Raw genomic sequence first — 18,040 nt, forward strand, 5'->3', positions numbered from 1 at the left:
GGTTCTGGATGGTCTTGAGTGATCGTGGGAGATCCCTGAGCCTGGAGAAATTCGGTTGCCCCTTCTTGTGCCTTGCTAAAGCCTCCTGTCTGAACGGTCCACTCAGTCCCTGTTAGCCACTGGGGCTACTCCAGTAAGCCATGTTGGAGGCTGTAGACCATGGCCTATAGCCCAGGCTGATGACTTGATTTGCATCTTCATGGAGCTGTAGGTTGCTGCCCACTCTAGCCTCACAGACGACAGAGAAATATAAAAAAAATTTTAAATTGAAACAAACAAAGGAACTGGCAGCCTCATATAATGCCAGGGGAGCAAGGGGAATTGTATCCAGGAAGTTGAGAGTGTCAGTGTGTTACTTTCTGGGAACTAAAATAAGGATGCATAGAGAATTTGGGACAAACCTCAGTGAATAGCAGCACTGTGTTCTGAGCAGCCCTTGAGGGGACCATCTGCACGTGATCTCTACTCCCCGTCAGTCCCTGGGGTCCAGTTTCCATGACCTCACAGCACCCCCTAGCACTTCTGCCAGGTGCCAGGCTGTGGGCCTGCTACTTCACCAGGATTTACCTGTCACTTCAAGCCACAGCTGTGACATTCAAATAGTCTGTTTCTAGCTATGCCTTTGCTGGCTACTGGACGGCCCCCTCTCTCCTTCCCAGAATTCTCTATGAGAAATCTAAAATTCTTTGGGAAGCTGAAATCAGTACACTGCGTTGAGGTAGGGAAGGGGCAGGGGTGCCCGGGATCACCGTCTTATCCATATTCTCCCAGATTCCAGCAAGTCTGGAAAAGAGGAAGCTGGTATCAGCACATCAGCACGTTCCCTTGCTTGGTTTCACACAGTCAGACATTCAGAGAGCTCCCGCCTGCAACATGCTGCCTTACCAAGCTTTCTCACAGTGTCTCGTCACTTCTCTGACGTGGGAAGATGGTCTCCTACCCATGTGGTCTTAGAAGAAATGCAATCAGAATACTGAAATGGGTCCTGCCTTCAAGGTGGCTTTGCCCTCCCCAGAGATGAGCCATGAGGTCTCATGTGCCCCCACCTCATTGTTTGGAACTGGGCTTTTTTACATATTTTAAAGATCAGATCTGGGCTGCTCTGGATTTGCAAAGATTTTTTAAAGCTTCTGATCAAATAATATATAGTAATGGCTGTTGTGTCTAATCACCTGCTTCCAACTGGATCAAAATGTGTCCAGCTTTAGTGAGAGGACCTAATGCAACATCTCTTCTTTCTCCCAGGTGGTGAAGGTGGGTCTGGTTGAAGACTCTCCTTCCACTGCAGGTGAGCCTGGGGCCCTTGTGCTCCTGGGAAGTGAGGTGATTGATGCCTTCTCGGCCTCCTCTCTAGTCCATCAGGTCAGAAGGTGAAGACTTTGGGTGTCCTAAGGTTAAGTCAGAGTTTGGGCACCCTCACTTCCCAGGTGAAGCGGTGGCAGGGGGCAGTGGGGAGGTGTCTAAGGCTTAGCAGCAGCTGAGACAGAAGAGCCCTCGACCCCTTGTCACCAACTGTTCAGGGGTGGCTTCCTCTGGCCAACTGTGTTTGTCCCCCTGACAGGCGATGGGGATGACTCACCGGTGGTCAGCCTTACAGTGCCCTCCACATCACCGCCTTCCAGCTCAGGCCTGAGCCGAGATACCACAGCCACCCCTCCTTCGTCCCCATCCATGAGCAGTGCCCTCGCCGTTGTGGGGTAAGGGGCTCTTGCCCATTCCTCTCCTGCCAAACCCCTCCATCAGGGCCCAGGAACCTGACTGACTTCCCCACCCCCCACCTGCCTGCAGCACTGCATAACAGTGATGGCATACTGAGTGTAGAAGGCAGGATAGTGGCAAGAACTTTGGAGTTCGAATTCAGAGACTTCGGTCACTAGCCAGGCAAGTGGAACCACTCTGTACAATGCAGGATACTTTCTTCCCCATCTGTCTCCTGGGGTAAAAGGGTTGAATGAGACAAAGGGCAGAGAGGCCCTTTGCAGCCTGTAAAGGGCTGTGCAGGGGTTTTGCTGGGGGACTGCCCAGCTTGGTGGACTGTGGCCATGGGAGTCCCACACACCTGGGTTTGAATCATGGTTTTGTGTTAGGTCCACTATATTAGCTTGTGTTCAAGAATTAATTACTCAGTGACACTTGTTAAAGCACAGTGAGGGAGGGGCGGCTGGGTGACTCATTTGGTTAAGCATTTGACTCTTGATTTCAGCTCAGGTCATGATCTCAGGGTCGTGGGATCGAGCCCCATGTCAGGATCCACACTCAGCACAGAATCAGCTTGGGATTATCTCTCTTCCTCTCTTAATGCCCCTCCTCCCTCTTGCACATCCCCCCCCCCCCCGAATAAATAAATAAAATCTTAAAAAAAAAAAAAAAGGCACAGTAAGGGAGACCACATCAGGGCGTGACCATCAAGACAGGTGTAGGGAGCCCTGCCATGTATTTTGCAGGTTGGGTGGCTCAATTCCAAACACAGCCTGAACAAGTGGGGATTTCTACCCTGGGAGCGGGTATGGATGGAAAATTCCTAAGAGGAAACGTCAGGGGTAAGGGGGGTTCTAAGCAGTCCTAACAGGATTCTTGCTGAGACAAGTCAGGGTGTCAGACATCTCCTGGGGGGTGGCGGGGGATGAGGAGCCTGACCAGGTGATCAGATAGGGAGGGTGGGGATTCTTGCTGTCTGAGCAAGATTCTTGCTAAAAATGGCTTTTACAAGGAAGTACAGAAATGGGCCTATGTAAAGGTTTAGGAGCCAAACTAAAGTTTCTAAAGTTTAGTCCAGCAAAGAACCTTTGTCACTTGGACAGGTTACTAAGCTTCATTTCCGACTCCGGGAGTAGAGTGAAATAGCCATGTCAGAGTTTTGTGAGGCTTCAGTAAGAGTGTGTGTTGTTGGTCCCTGGCACAAGGGAGCTGCTGCCGCCTTTCATGCACGCAGTCTGTCTGTCAGCACCGTGGCCATTTGAGGCACTGCAGCTGTAGCAGCAAATAAGAAAGGCTCGTCCTGGTCCCGGAGCTCAGGCTCCTGGGCCCTGGCAACGCCAGAGCAGCAAAAAATTCAAACTGTGTAAGTTGCAGCAAGCACTATGAAAAATTAACAGAGGGATGGTTCTGAAAGGGGAAAGAATTTCTTTAGGGTCTCAAGTATCCAGAGTTTAGACCAGGTGGTCACGGTGGCCTCTCAGGAGGCAGCTCTCATGCCAGGCCTGAGCAGGAGCTGCTGACAGGGAGGGTGGAGCAGAGTGCTCCCAGAGGGGGCCCGAGGGAGCCAGCCATGAGGTGAGGAAAGTGCCGGCAGGGGATTGAGGGGAAGGTCCTCAGCAGCAGAGAAGGTAGGCACTGGCCGGTGGTTTTTAAAGAAACACCAATGACAGGGTCACATGGTCCCTGAAGAACATGAATGTTCTTAGATGGCAAGAAGCCTCCGCTGCACCTCGGATCCCTCCCTCACCCTGTCCTCCCCTCCTCCGCTTTTCATTTCCCTTCATAGTCTCTACTGATTTACGGAAGGGACGGTTCAGGAAAGGAGGAAAGCCCATACGGCCGGTAATGCTTCATGGTTCCAGACTTCCCAGAGGGCTTGGGGACCAGCCCTTACCTTGACCTCCTTTCCCATCCCATTTAAGCTGTTTTTTAATGGAACCACTGGAACCAGGCAGAAAGAGAAATGTCAGATGACTTTTGTAGTCTGTGTACCTATTGTGTCTGACACCTCCTTTCAAGAAAACATCAGCCCTTTTTCCCCTCGGAGCTAAAATTATCCCTGAGCTAGAAGTGCCATAAATAAGAGAAAGCCGCAGGTCAGCAGCCATCAGCTCTCCCTCCTGGGGCTGCTGTGGAGCCGTCCGAGGTGCTTGCGCCTCTGCCCTACTTAATCTCTCCAGCCCTTGGCTGGGTTTTGCCTGGGCTCTGCTTGCTGGGTGTGTGCATGCGCATGTGTGCATGAGTGTGTATATGCGTGCACACTTTCTTCATAAAGCCTCCTTCCTCTCTGCTTCCCTCATCCCCCTGTGACTTTGTATTCGGTTCCCTCACAGTGCCTCAGGTCTTTACCCTCTCTTGGCTTTGTCTTCCGATCAGCCTGTCTCTCCCTTCCCACACAAACCAATTCTGTGAGCCTGGAGGGAACTCAAAACCACTTAGCCTGCCACCTCCCCTCACCCGTCCCAGAGCCTGGCGGTCCCTTCCAGGCCCCCCAGTCTGGCCATGTATTTGGGAACTGAGGGCAGAGCCTACTCTCCATTACTGTTCCCCTTCCTCAGGAGCCCCAACAGCCCATATGGGGACGTGATTGGCCTCCAGGTGGACTACTGGCTGGGCCACCCTGGTGAGCGGAGGAGGGAAGGTGACAAGAGGGATGCCAGCTCCAAGAACACCCTCAAGAGCGTCTTCCGCTCAGTGCAGGTTTCCCGCCTTCCCCATGGTGGGGAGGCCCAGCTCTCCGGCACCATGGCAATGACTGTGGTCACCAAAGAGAAGAACAAGAAAGGTAGGTGACATCTGAGGCCAGGGACGATCGGGGCCACTAGGGTTCACCGTCTCCTCTCAGGGTCTGGGACAGAATCTGCTCTGGGAGACCTTTGTATGAGAGCAAAGCAGCACATATATCATGTGGTCCAGCCCAGGGTTCTGCAAGGGTCCTAGCTCACCTTGTGAGATGAGGCCAGTCCTTCTGTAACCAAGGAAACAGATGTCCCCAGTGAGTAATCAGTCCCTGCCTGCTGAACATCAGCACCTTAGGGGCTGGGGCTGTTAGCGCTGCCATAATGAAGCCACTGCACTCTGGGGTAGACCATGTGACAGAGGAGGACATCACTGTGTCCCCATGAAGCAGAGCATTTGCACCCAATCCTGGAAGTCACTCAAGCCCACATGAGCAAAAGGGCATAGCTGTTTAAGAATTAAGAGGAGTAGGGGCGCCTGGGTGGTTCAGTGGGTTAAGTGTCTGCCTTCAGCTCAGGTCATGATCTCGGGTCTTGGGATCGAGCCCCACATAGGGCTCCCTGCTCAGCAGGGAGTCTGCTGCTCCCTCTCTCCGCTCATGCTCTCTCTATCACAAATAAATAAATAAAATCTTTAAAAAAAAAAAAAGAATTAAGAGGAGTACAGCCCATTTTGGATAAGAGAGGTGGCTTAAGGCCCTAGAGGTAGAGTTGGGGTGGCCCCGGGTCTTGTGCTCCAAGAGAGTAAGGCAGGAATCCCCACCAGCCAGGCCAGCCCCAGGGCAGAGCTTGCTGCTGTCTGTTCTGCTGATCTGGCTGTGCACCTGCCATCGCGGGCAAGCCTGCCAGGTGACTCAAGGGCCCTCACAGCCCCACCCATCAACCAACTGTCAGGTAGGGGCTTTCTTTACCTGCTGGACCCTCCCCCCTCAGAGCACTCCCAGAGCAGCTGGGCCTCTTTCTGTTCATGCCTCTGCTTCATAGAGTTCCCCTTGGGAGCAAGCAAGGGGCTGTGGCAGGCCTAAAGCCAAAACAACAGGCGCACCTCAGAGACCTACCCGGGGCCGGCCTGCCAGCTCCGCAGTGTTCTCCTTGCTGCCCCAATATCCCTGGGCCAGAGACGTTGCAAACACTCCTGTGAGTGAAGCCCTCCTGGCCCACAGGCCAACTCGGCCCTATGTGGGTGCGAGTGTGCAGGAAAGAGAGACCAAGGGCACAGGCACCTTGCCCCACAGGCTACCTAGAATGTTCAAGCTGGAAGGGACCTCAGAGACTAACCAGCCGGCTCCAGGTGCTCGTTACACAGTTAAAGATACCGAGGTTCAGGGAAAGGCCTGTGAGGGGAAGGGGCAGAAGGAAGATCCTGGTATGCGCTTCCTGCATCCCCAGAGCTAGGGAGCAGGGGAGAAAGGATGGTTGTCTGCAAATCACCTCCCCTTCCCACAGGAAGAGGGGCCAGTGGGGATGAGAGAGAGGAGAGGGGTAGCTGCTTTTCCCAGGGTTGTGACGGAGGTGGTTCTCCTTGCTTTCCAGTTCCCACCATCTTCCTGAGCAAGAAACCTCGAGAAAAGGAGGTTGATTCCAAGAGCCAGGTCATCGAGGGTATCAGCCGCCTCATTTGCTCTGCCAAGCAGCAGCAGACCATGCTGAGAGGTACGGGGAGACACGGGAGGAGGGGTGCCGGGCAGGGCGGGAAGAAAAGGGGCAGGGGACTCTGGGGGGAGGGAGGCGATGGTCCTCCCCAAGGGACCCTGGGGAGGTGGCCTTAGCAGCCCTGGTCAACCCCTCCTTCCCCTGTCACCCCAGTGTCCATCGACGGAGTCGAGTGGAGTGACATCAAGTTCTTCCAGCTGGCGGCCCAGTGGCCCACCCATGTCAAGCACTTTCCAGTGGGACTATTCAGTGGCAGCAAGGCCACCTGAGGGCACTATCTCCTGGCCACTCTCCCTCCTGGCACTGCCACCAGCCTCACCGCCTGCGGGCAGGGGGAGGCCAGCAGGCCTGGGCCCAGCATCCCCTTTCCTTGCCTGGGGGCCTGCATCTCTCTTGCCCAGTCCTGAAGGACACTGCCAGTGGGGACACTGCTCCCCTCCCTCCTGCTCAGTCCTCTCCCTCCTGCTCCAGGCCCAAGGCATGTCGATTTTGCCTTCTGGTGCCCATCCCTGGAATTGAGTCCTCTGGGCCTTCCTTCACCGACTTCCAGTCTCCCCACGAGGCACCAGTTCCTTCCTGGAAATAGGAAACCTGGAATCCTGGCCCACAGCAGGGAGTCCAGCCCTCCCCACCTCTGCCAGCTGCCCAACCTGCCCCCCTCAGGTGGGGCCCAGGGCCACTTCTCATGCTGTGGGTTCTCCCAGCAGGGGGTAGGAGGGGTACCCTGAACCCAAGGGCCCCCCTCTTCCCTCCACAGTCACAGGGGCAGCCCCACCCCTCCCTCACCGCCAGGACAGCATTTCTTTGGTAATGCCATGTCTTTCTGGGGTGGAGGGGCCTTCCCGGTCTCCCCCATGCACGACCTCCTCCCTTACCCCCAGGTTCCCCCCAGATGTCGTGAGCACCCTTGGGTGTTTCTTTGGTTCTCTGCACAGCCAGTCTCTTGGTGGTTCCATGTGACTTGCTTGGGCACCAGCCCGTGTCCTGTGGCTTCCCCCTTGTTGATGACTCTCCCCCCTCCGCCTCCCACCCCTTCCACCCCAGCGCTGCCTCTTCCTGAACTCCGGACTGGGACAGATGGGAGGCAGACCCCACCGGCATATTGTCTGTGACCCTACATCTCCCTGTGCCTCCCGTGTCAATGTGTGTCCCACTCCCTAGTATGTGCTTCCCCTCCTTACGCCTAGGCAGAGAGCCCACCTTCCCAGCCGGGTGTTTGTCCAGCAGGCTCCAGTCCCTCCCTCTCGTCCTGGGGGTCTGAGCCAACTCCTCAGCCTCGACCGTCAGCCTTCTCAGGAGAAGCTGAGCACGCAGGGCCACCATCCCAGCCGCAGCACTCCAACCCCCTCCCCAGCACCTTCAGAGCTTTACCGTTGCCCCCTCACCCCTTCTAGAAGTTTTTGCACAGAACTTCATTTTGAAAAGTGTTTTTCTCATTCTCCATACCTCCCCAAACTCCTCCAGCCCTTACCCCCTGCTCAGCCCTGCTGTCCAGAGCATCTTCTGGGCTGAGCTGCTCTGTTGGGACCGGAGAGGGGTGGGGCTTGAGGGACTGAGTGGATGTTGGGTTTTTCATTCAATAAACTGGTGATTTCTTACCAACTAGCAAGGCTTGGGCTTCTATGCCTCTCACTGTGACACAGGATCTGTACAACCCTCTCCCCTCCACACCACAGCCGACTCCTCTCAAAATCAACTCCTCTCAAATGGCTGGAAAGAAGCACGTTCTCATTTCCTTAATTAGAGAAATAGGCATGAATGTGTCTTTCCCAGTATGAGGCAAGCAGAGGCCAGAAACAGAAGTAACACTCTTCTCACACCAAAGTCCCTTTTTTCTCTAGGACTCACCATCCCCAAATCCCACCTCTCAAGACAGTGACATATCGAGGGCATTTCTGCTCTTCTGATTAAAGATTAGAACTTTGCTTCTTTCCTCCTACTAGGCTGATGTCCTGCCATAGTTTCTGGAAGCTGGTGGAGTCTAAGGCCCAGGTGGAGGGGGTGGAGCTGGGGTCCATCACTGAGTTGGCTTTCTTGCCTGCCCTTAACTTAGATGGAAAACAGTCATTGCTCCTACTCCCTGGATGCCTGGTTCTTCACACGCTCCCGGGATAGAGGCCTGCACACCAGCCTTCCTCCGGTGAAGAAGTGCCCAGTGGTTGGGGCTTGCATAGGGGAAGGGACCGAGGGGCTTGGCACCCTTGCCCTGCAGGACACAGCCACAGAGGAGTGGATGACCAAGCAGGGCAGGCTGTTACTGCCTCCCCAAGCCCTGTGGCCCAGTGACCTAAGGGAGGGAGGCTCTGGGACCCAGCAGTGTGGCCCTACACCAAACTCTCTGAGCCTGGAACATGGAAATAATGCCTGTTTCCCAAGGGGAAAAGTCCAGTGAGGTCGGTGAGAGTGTCCCAGAAACGCAATCTGCACGTTACTTACCGAACAAGGTGTACAGTCTGGTTGGGGAGAGGGAAATGCCAGAAGTCAAACTGTGTTTAAGATGAGCTAGAGAGGATGTGAGTGTTACCTCGGGACAGAGTGGAAGCTCCATGAGAGGCCTGGTGGCAGGAGGCAGTGGGAGAGGGCTCAGGCAGTGCAGGGGCTGGGGGGACCCGGGAGTGGTAGAAGTCCCCAGCTGGGGGGGTGTGGGGGACAAATAGACTCGGGCCCAGCTCAGAAATGAGAGGACGGAGCAGATGAGGGAAGGTGAGGGGCAGGAAGAGGCACAAGCTCCCAGCCTGCTGTGTCTGCCTCCACATCCGGGGCCTCCCCTCTTCCCAGCTCTGGGGCTTCGCTCTTGCAGTTGCCCCCTCTCTCCTGCCGTCATCTCTACCAGGTCTTTCCCGTCTGCATGCCAACAGGCAGTAATAGCTCTCATGTCAAAAACAAATCCCCTGCTTCTGGATCCCCTCTGACTGCCACGTCTCTGCTCCCTGGAAAGTGAAATGCTTCTACAGTTGTTCATGTTTCCTGCCTCCACTTCCGCTCCTTCAGGCTTTTTCCTCAACAGCCCCATCAGAAGTTGCCTTACCAAGGTCACCAGTGACCTGAGGTGCCACATCCAAGGGTCAGTTTTCTTGCTTGACCTCCACTTGACCTGTGGACAGCTCTCTGCTCTCCTTCCACTCCTCTGACTGCCCTTTCTTGGCCTCCCTTACTGTACCTTCAGCCTACCAGCCTTGGAACACTGGAAAACACAGGGCTCCAGCCTCTGGCCTTCTCCCTCCCCACACTCAGCCCTGTAGTATGAAATGCTCCCCTGCGCACAGACTTCTCGCTCCATTCTTCAGGTGCTGAGGCCAAAACCTTTGGCACCACCGACTCCTCTGTCCCTCATACCCACCATCCGGTCGGCCGCTTTCCCAAGACAGATGGAGAACCCAGCAGCGCCCCACCCCTTTCACTGCTGCTGTTATCTGGTGTCTGGTTGTTCTAATAGCCTCTTAATTATGCTTCCACCTCTCTGCCTGGAGTCTGTTCTCCACACAATAGCCAGAGAGAGCTTTTTAAAATGTTAATCAGATAGTGGTAAATTAGCCATTTAAACTGTCCGATGGCTTCCCATCCCCCCAGGAATATAATCCAAAACCCTCATCAAAACTCACAAGGCCTCGGGGATCTGACGTCCTGAGGGCAGTTTGATCTGTCCTCTCACTCTGCCCCTCGCCCACTGGCCTCTGCATTCCTCAGACACACCAGGCACGCTCTGCCTCAGGGTCTTTGCACAAGCTGTCCCCCTGCCCATCCTGCCCCTGCCTCGAGGTCCGTGTGGCTTTGCTCTCCCATTGAAGTCTTGGCTTAAAGGTCACCTAAGAGAAGCCTTCCCTGTTCTACCTGTCTCAAATAGCACTTCCCTTTTCTCTCCCCCTTCTTTAGATTTCCTTATTAGCACTTCTCACTCCTTGGCATTTAATTATCCATTTGTTTCTCTCTCCCCGCTGGCATGTAAGCTCCAAGAAAATGGGAATTTTTTTTATCTTCTCTGTTCTTGGTACCCAGGATCCTTCTTGGCTTGTCCTAGGTACACAATGAGTATCTGTCGACAGAATGAATGAAGAGGCCTTGTGCTGCTGCAATGGAGTCCCCAGTCCAGATGCACTACTCAGGCACTTTAATGCCTCAGCCCAAAAACCTGAGTTTTCCCATAGGCCCTAGAGTAAGAAGATAGACTCCAAAGAAGAGGGAAAGGGTTTGATAGGAATGGTTTCCAGAATTCCAAACACAAAGCAACTCAGATTTACACGTTGAGACAGCTTTCCCAGTCACTGAGGGTCAAGGCTGCACCAGAGCAGAACTGCCCATGGGGCTGCCTTAAACATTCTCTAAAGGCCAAGAGGAGCATTTTGGTGCAGAAGGTGGAAGAACTTCTGTCTAACTTGTATACCAACTCCAGATTGTTTTATTGCTAATTTAAACAAACATGTATTTTAGAATAGTTTTAGATTTACAGAAAAGTTGCAAAGATGGGGGCGCCTGGGTGGCTCAGTCGTTAGGCATCTATCTGCCTTCGGCTCAGGTCATGATCCCAGGGTCCTGGGATCGAGCCCCGCATCGGGCTCCCTGCTCTGCGGGAAGCCTGCTTCTCCCTCTCCCACTCCCCCTGCTGTGTTCCCTCTCTAGCTGTGTCTCTCTCTGTCAAATAAATAAATAAAATCTTTAAAAAAAAAAAAAGTTGCAAAGATGGAACAAAGAGTTGCTGTATACCACCCCCCCATATTCTCCTATTGTTAACATGTTACATTAGTATGGCACATTTATTATAACTAATGAACAACATTGATACATGATTATCAACTAACGTCCATATTTAACTCCGATTCCTTAGTTTTTCCCTGAAGTCTTTTTTTGTTGTTGTTTAGGATTTTTATTTATTTATTTATTTGAGAGAGAAAGTGAGAGAAGAGAGCACAAGCAGTGGAAGTTGCAGAGGAAGAGGGAGAAGCAGGCTCCCCGCTGAGCAGGGAGCCCGATATGGGACTCGATCCCAGGACCCCGGGATCATGACCTGAGCTGAAGGCAGATGCTTAACCGACTGAGCCATCCAGGTGCCCCTCCCTAAAGTCTTTTATGCATTCCAGAATCCCATCCAGGATACCACACTACATTTAATACTTTGGGCTATGACATTTTCTCAGACTTAACCCTATTTTTGATAACCTTGACAGTTTTGAGGTGTACTGGTCAGGTATTTTATAGACTGCCCCTTGGCTGGAATTTGCCAGCACATCCTTAGCAAGGGTACCTGCCTTCAACATGACTTGTCAACCTTGATCACCTGGCTGAGGTAGTGTTGACTAATAAATTCACACCCCCTTCCCTACTGTGCTCTTAGGAAGCCACTAAGCACAGACTAGATAAAATAAAGATTTTCCTCTATATCCATTATTTAGATTCTAGACAGCAGACTTCAGATCCATGTTTTAAACTCCTCCCCTCATCACCCACTGCTGTGTCCAGGGACTATGGCACGGAAGACTCTCTCAACACCATCTACGAGCATTTTCTTTTATCCAGTCTGCTGCTATAGCTTCATGTGGTTTGTACCACAGACTCCTTCAAGCAGCCCCAGGAAATCAATTCAGCTGATACTTCCTTTTTACCAAGGAGGAAGCCCACGGTCAGAGAGCTCCCAACCCCACCCCTGTCCTCAATCTAAACTCTCATTTTTTAAAAATATTTTATTTATTATTTGTCAGAGAGCACAAGCAGGGGGAGCAGCAGGCAGAGGGAGAAGCAGGCTCCCCGCTGAGCAAGGAGCCCGATGTAGGGCTCCATCCCAGAACCCCAGGATCATGACCTGAGCTGAAGGCAGACGCTTAACTGATTGAGCCACCCAGGTGCCTGTAAACTCTCATTTCTAAATATTTACATGACTTGAATACTCACAGACCTCTCAAACCCAGTATGGCTCAAACAGAACTCTTGATTTCCCTCGATCCTCCCCAGTTTTGATAATGGCACAGCGTCCATCCTATTACTCAAGGCAGAAGCCACCGAGTTGTACTGTGTCACAACAGTGACTCCTGTCCATTCCACTCCTCAGACACTGTTCCCAAACATAAGCCAGAGTGCCTCACTCCCTTGCTAGAGCCCTTCAGTGGCTACCTCCAGCCGCCCACCCCATGACCCATCAGGCCTGCACGTCTGGCCCCACTACCCCTCACTTCACTTCTAGCTGCTTTCTCCCCCACCCCCCGCTTGCTTCACCTTGAGCCACAACTGATCCTGCAGTAATCACACTCTTCTTCCCTAATACCAGACTCAGACTTGTGGTTTCTTCCCAACTTAAATGCTCTCCCCGCCCCCACAGAGCTACTTCCTTTGCCTTTAGGATGCAGCCTACACCTCACCTCCTCAGGGAGGCTTTCCCAACAGCCCTGCCCCAAAGCGCAGTTGTTAGCCTCTAGCTGAGCCCTTTCTGTAGTCATGGCATTCAATGTCACCTGCAATAAATGTCTTTGTACCACATTAGAATGAGAGCTCCAGGTGGGCAGGGACTCAGGCTGCATCTCCAGCACCCATCACTCTGGCTCATGGCAAATACTAAAAGGCCAGCTAAAAGGATGAGTGAGGGGTTAAGTCACTTGTCCAAGGCACACAGATTGGTTGAGAGGGAACCACACAGATTGGTTGAGAGGGAACCAGATTTCTAACCGAGGTCATCTGACTCCAGACCATCTCTCAAGGCCCCACTCAGATCCCAAATTCCCAATTATCCATACATCCTACATGTATTAAGGTCCTAATATGGTACATGATGAAAACAGGGTTGGCTTCTTACCGATATGGGAACTCTTGAGGCGAGTGGGGGAGGTGGACAAAGAGACGGTTGCCACAGAGCATGACACGTTGCACAGGAGCATGCCAGAGGGACATCTAGTTCAGCCTGGGGAAGGGCTGTCCAAGAAGATGTCACAAAGGAGACGACACCTGAGCAGCATCTTAAAGATGCCTGACGTGATGGATGTTCTGGACACAGGAAATAGCAAAAATGGGAGATAAGAGAGAGTTTGGCTTGTTTTGAAACGCTCGGGTGGTTTAACGTGACTACAAAGCAATGGGCATGGTGAGTGTAGGGCAGAAGAGAAGGAGGTAGCCAGGGCACTGAGGAGCCCTCTAGCCATGGTTATCCTCACTTTGTGCCTGGGTGAGGGCTGAGCACTTTATCCTGAGATCAGTGGAGACCCGGGATAGGGTTTTAGACAGAAAAGTGAGATGAGGGAATTCATCAAGATCACTTTGTGACAACAGATTGGAGGAAACAAGACTGAAGACCAGACGAGCTTGAAGCATGTTGCGGCAATTTAGAAAAGATGTGACAGAGACATAGACCATGGTAAAGAGAGGAGAGGTGCCAGAAAATGGAAACTTTAGTTCAATTTAAGAGGTAAGCAATAGGTTTAGGTGGATGGTGAGGAAACAGGGTCAAAAGAGAAAGAGCCAAAGATAGGGACAGGCTGTCTGCTCTAGGTGAATGGGCAGGTGGTGGAACATCCCTGGAGGAGATTTGGGCAGGAGATGGTGAGTTTAGGGCAATAGTGGTGTGTGCTGCTCAGAGGTTAGTGTCCAATTGGAGTTGAAAAATAGGTCTGGATGGAGCTCAGGGAAGTGATCTGGGTTGGATGGAGATTGGGGTTTCCTTAACACGCAGGAGAACTGATGGGAGGGAGAAGGTGAGAACAGCCCTGGCTGGGCTGAGCTCTCTTCATCCTGACCATATAGAGCATCTGTTGCCAGCATGAAACAGCTTAGCACTTGTATTCAGACACGCCTTTTCCATTTGCAGCCTCTTTTATTGCTCGCTTTCATCCTGAATGTGTTTTCCTTCCAACAACACCTTAAGAAACTGCCCAATATTTCACATACTTTCTCCCCACTCTCCATTCACTAGCACAGGGTCGATCAAACAGTTAAGCTTGGTGGTGATAATAATCCTAAGTAACTACTAGTAACAGTTACTGTTAGGTACAAGGCCTAATGTTAAGATCTTAACTCTGCGGTTTTATTCTGTTTTCTCAAGGACCCAAAGAGGTAAGTATTAGGAACTTTATTTTACAGATGAGGAAACAAATGAAGTTACAGAGCATGCCTAAAGCCCCACAACTGGCAGAGGGAGAAATACGGCATTGAACCTAGCTGAGTATGACCCCAAAGTCTGTGTGCCCTCTCACTGAGCAGGGTGAGGACACTTCTAGTCTGGCTGGGAGGTCACAAGGAAGAGAGGGTACAGATTTGCCAAGTGGCTACCAGGATAGGAACCAGGAACCTCTCAGGCGAGCTCTAAGCAGCCTTGATTCTTGACTCAGTGGCAGAAAGAACTGACAACCAGGGGTGTTCACAGTGGAACAGGTCCCTCAGGAAGCAATGAGCTGCTGGTCACATGGAGGAGACATGATCTTTAAGGAGCCTCCAGTCTTGAGCACTTAAGGGTGAACCTGCTGACATTTCAAGGTGGATGATATGCTTGGCAAAAGTGCCCCCCAAACAATTTGAAGAAAAGTAGTGATGCAGCCAAAGGATAAAGAATAATTTAAGAAAGCAGATTTCAGGGGCGCCTGGGTGGCTCAGTTGGTTAAGCGTCTGCCTTCGGCTCAGGTCATGATCTCAGGGTCGAGGAGCCTGCTTCTCCCTCTGCCTTCTGCTCTCCCTGCTTGTACTCTCTCTCTGACAAATAAATAAAATCTTGAAAGAAAGAAAGAAAGAAAGAAAGAAAAAGAAAGAAAGAAAAAGAAAGAAAGAAAGAAAGGAAAGAAAGAAAGAAAGAAAGAAAGAAAAAGAAAGAAAGAAAGAAAGAAAGAAAGAAAGAAAAAGAAAGAAAAAAAGAAAGAATGAAAGAAAGAAAGAAAGAAAAGAAAGAAAGAGAAAGAAAGAAAAAGAAAGAAAGCAAGCAAGCAGATTTCAATGTGATGGGTGCTTCTGAGGCTCCAAGGGGAAGGGGTGGGAGCAGTGGGAGTGATTTTCAGGGAGAAAACATTAAAAGTAGTAAGAACAACTTCCCCAGGCATGGGACAGGCGGGGGCAAGCTGATAAGCTCTGTGGAAAATGGCATAAGGAGCTGAATCACCACTGGGCATAGACTCCTCCCTTTTTTCTCCATTAACAGAGCACCCATCAGCAGCCTGGCATGAGACCAGCAGCTGCGGGGAAAATGCAGAACAGAGCGGGATGAAGTAACAGTCTCTTCCCCTGGGAGATGCACAGTAGAATCCTCAGGGACAAGATAAAAAGCCAAGTGGCTGAAAAGGTTGGACACATGCAAGATTAAACACTGAAAGCAAGATAAGAGCCTGAGAACCCGGCAGGGCAGACCCCGCCTCCCCCCGCACCCCACCCCCTCAGCACGCAGGGAGGAGCAGGGCCAGATGCCTAAAGAGAATCACAAAGCACGGAATCCTGCAGAGAGCAGAAGAGCCAGAGCAAGAATCCAGCAGAAGTCATAAAGGGAGACTGAAAAATGTTCTTTCCATTTACCTGGAAAAAGATGATAAAAGGAATGTGCTCCTTTATTAGACGGAGAGAAAGCACAAGGGAAAAAAGCAGGGGTTGTGGATGTGTGTTTGTGCTTGGGTATGTGTGGTATGCTCCTACATGGGCCTATAAACACATGCACACTCCATGTGCGTGTGGCAGACGTGTCCATTCAGTGCCTCCGGGTGGACCTGCGTGAGGCTGTGTTGAGGGTGTGTACAACTGTGCTTCCGTGTGGGTGTGAACAAGGCAATCTGACCTCAGTTCTCTTGACCTCTACTCTACGTGGTCAGTCTCCCTTACACACCTGGACTGTAGATTAGAGAAGGACATGGTGGTCACTGGGAGCCTGAGCTCCCCCACAACAGCAGGCTCTCTCTGCACGTGCAGCTGCCTTCCCCTCTCTGGGCTTCAGTTTCCTTACCTGTTGAACAAAAACATTTAAGCAGTGGCTTTCAACCCAGGATGCAAAGCAGGGGGCACCACTGAAGTTTTAAAATAATAAGAGATACCCATGACCCACCCTTGCACCACTGAGAATCCCAATCTCTAGAAGAGCCTTCTGATGAAGTCCTTTTCACAAGAGATTCCAAAACTGAGCCTCAATAAGAATGACAAAGGGGCCCTGAGCTCCAGATTCCATTTCCTCTCCAGGAACTTGCTGTCGAGTTGGGAATGCTGTCATGATCTGATGGAGTGTCCCTGCATAGAAGGTTGGATTATCACACCACAGCCAGCACTCCTCTGGGAGAAAAGGCCAATGTGAGGGCTAAAGAAGACAGACCCCAAACACAAAAGACTCTAACCTGCAGGGCCCTGGAGGAAGACTGACAAGGACAAATCCAAGTTCTGCACTAAGGGACACAACCTAATGGATGAACACAGGAAACTGGTAACAGTAGGAGATCTGGGGGAGAAGAGCTGAAGGGCTGAGGACAACCGACAGAGAGAAAGAAGTATAGGTCATTGTGACTTGTGGGTGCCTTTTGAATTTTGCATTGTAGAACTATATTAGCTACCTTTAAAAATCACTGGGGAAAATATAATCGGCAGAGGCACAGGATCTGGAAGAACCTGGCTGGATATAACTGAGATGCACACAATCTAGGGTTTTAGCTGACAAGCTTACCCTGAGCAGACACAGTGTGGTGGCTGTCAGAATTAGCCTGACCTGCAACTTCATGGTGGACAGGTGGCACTCTCATTAAGTGGGGACTATCCCTCTGTGATCTCTGAAGTTGACTCCCTGTCTGGATTTCTGAGCCCTGGACTGAGCACCACATTCTGAGCAGTATTTGGATTGAACCTAAAATACACCCCAAAAACAGAAATTGGAGTGGAGAAGGGTCAGGAAACTGGAGCAGGGCAAAGGGATAGGGTTTGCCAGTCCAGGCAAGGAGAAGACTGGGTGGAGAACCACGGAGGTCTTCATATATCTCCATTGGCAAAAGAGAAGAGACTGTTCTTCCTGAAGACAGAACTTCAATTTGGTGTCCGTGAGCACCTGCAGAAAGGTACTTTCTGAGCTAGGGAAAAACTTCCTAAACTTTAGATCAGTCTCACAGCAGAATGTAGTGAGCTCCTGGTCATAGGACATACTTGACCTAGGGATGTAGGACCTCCCTCCGTCAGAGATGATACCAGGGAGATTCTTGCATCCACCAGGACACTGAACCTGGTGGACTCTGGGTCTGAGCCCACCCTGACTCATGAGGAACACCCCAGATCCTCGAGGACCAGTGCCAGGCTTCGTTATGCAAGTTTTTTTTTTTTTAAGATTTTATTTATTTGAGAGAGAGAGAATGAGAGAGAGTGAGCACATGAGAGGGGGGAGGGTCAGAGGGAGAAGCGGACTCCCCGCTGAGCAGGGAGCCCGATGCGGGACTCGATCCAGGGACTCCAGGATCATGACCTGAGCCGAAGGCAGTCGCTTAACCAACTGAGCCACCCAGGCGCCCTGTTACGCAGGTTTTGTACCTCGGGGTTATCCTGCTGTCACCCACTAGTGACATCAACCTAGGGGCAGTGGGGGCAGTGCCAGAGGAGCCACCAATCCAGAGCTGCAGAGCATCAGACCAAAACCTGGGCCTGGAAGGGATTTGGCAAGGCCAACAGGTGTACCCTTCCACACTTAAAAAACAAAACAAAACAAAACATTTACTAAGTTCTTCTGTGTGGCTGGCCAGGGGCCACTGTGGGAGTGAACATGACAGGCAGGTCTTGGCCTGCATTCTAGGGAGAAAACAGAAAACCAACTTAAATCATTCGTAGTTTCCACCAACAAGAAAACTATTAGAAGGCATGAGTGCTACAGAGAGAAATAGGTGTAGGAGCGGGCTCTATGGGAAGTCAGGGATCAAAGAAGGCTCTCTGAGGAGGTGACATTTATTCTGAGCCCTGAATCACTTTGCCTTGGGCAACTGGTCAACAGCACTTGTGGTGTTCACCCACAGGGGCACGAGTCTGTTTCAGCAGATGCCCAGCTG

General features: G+C 51.6%; 1 protein-coding gene across 1 annotated transcript in view; it reads left to right on the forward strand.

Moving 5' to 3' along the window:
• Positions 1-7,698, forward strand: part of PACS1 (phosphofurin acidic cluster sorting protein 1) — a 143,485-nt gene extending 135,787 nt beyond the window's left edge. Inside the window, exons 20-24 of the mRNA XM_027579406.2 lie at positions 1,246-1,288; positions 1,562-1,697; positions 4,257-4,483; positions 5,970-6,089; positions 6,243-7,698. Coding sequence (XP_027435207.1) covers positions 1,246-1,288; positions 1,562-1,697; positions 4,257-4,483; positions 5,970-6,089; positions 6,243-6,358 — 642 coding nt within the window. The 3' untranslated portion in view covers positions 6,359-7,698. The remainder of the gene's footprint in view (positions 1-1,245; positions 1,289-1,561; positions 1,698-4,256; positions 4,484-5,969; positions 6,090-6,242) is intronic.
• Positions 7,699-18,040: the final 10,342 nt, after the last annotated feature.

The sequence above is a fragment of the Zalophus californianus genome, chromosome 11 (assembly GCF_009762305.2).
Source record: "Zalophus californianus isolate mZalCal1 chromosome 11, mZalCal1.pri.v2, whole genome shotgun sequence".
Lineage (NCBI taxonomy): Eukaryota > Metazoa > Chordata > Mammalia > Carnivora > Otariidae > Zalophus > Zalophus californianus.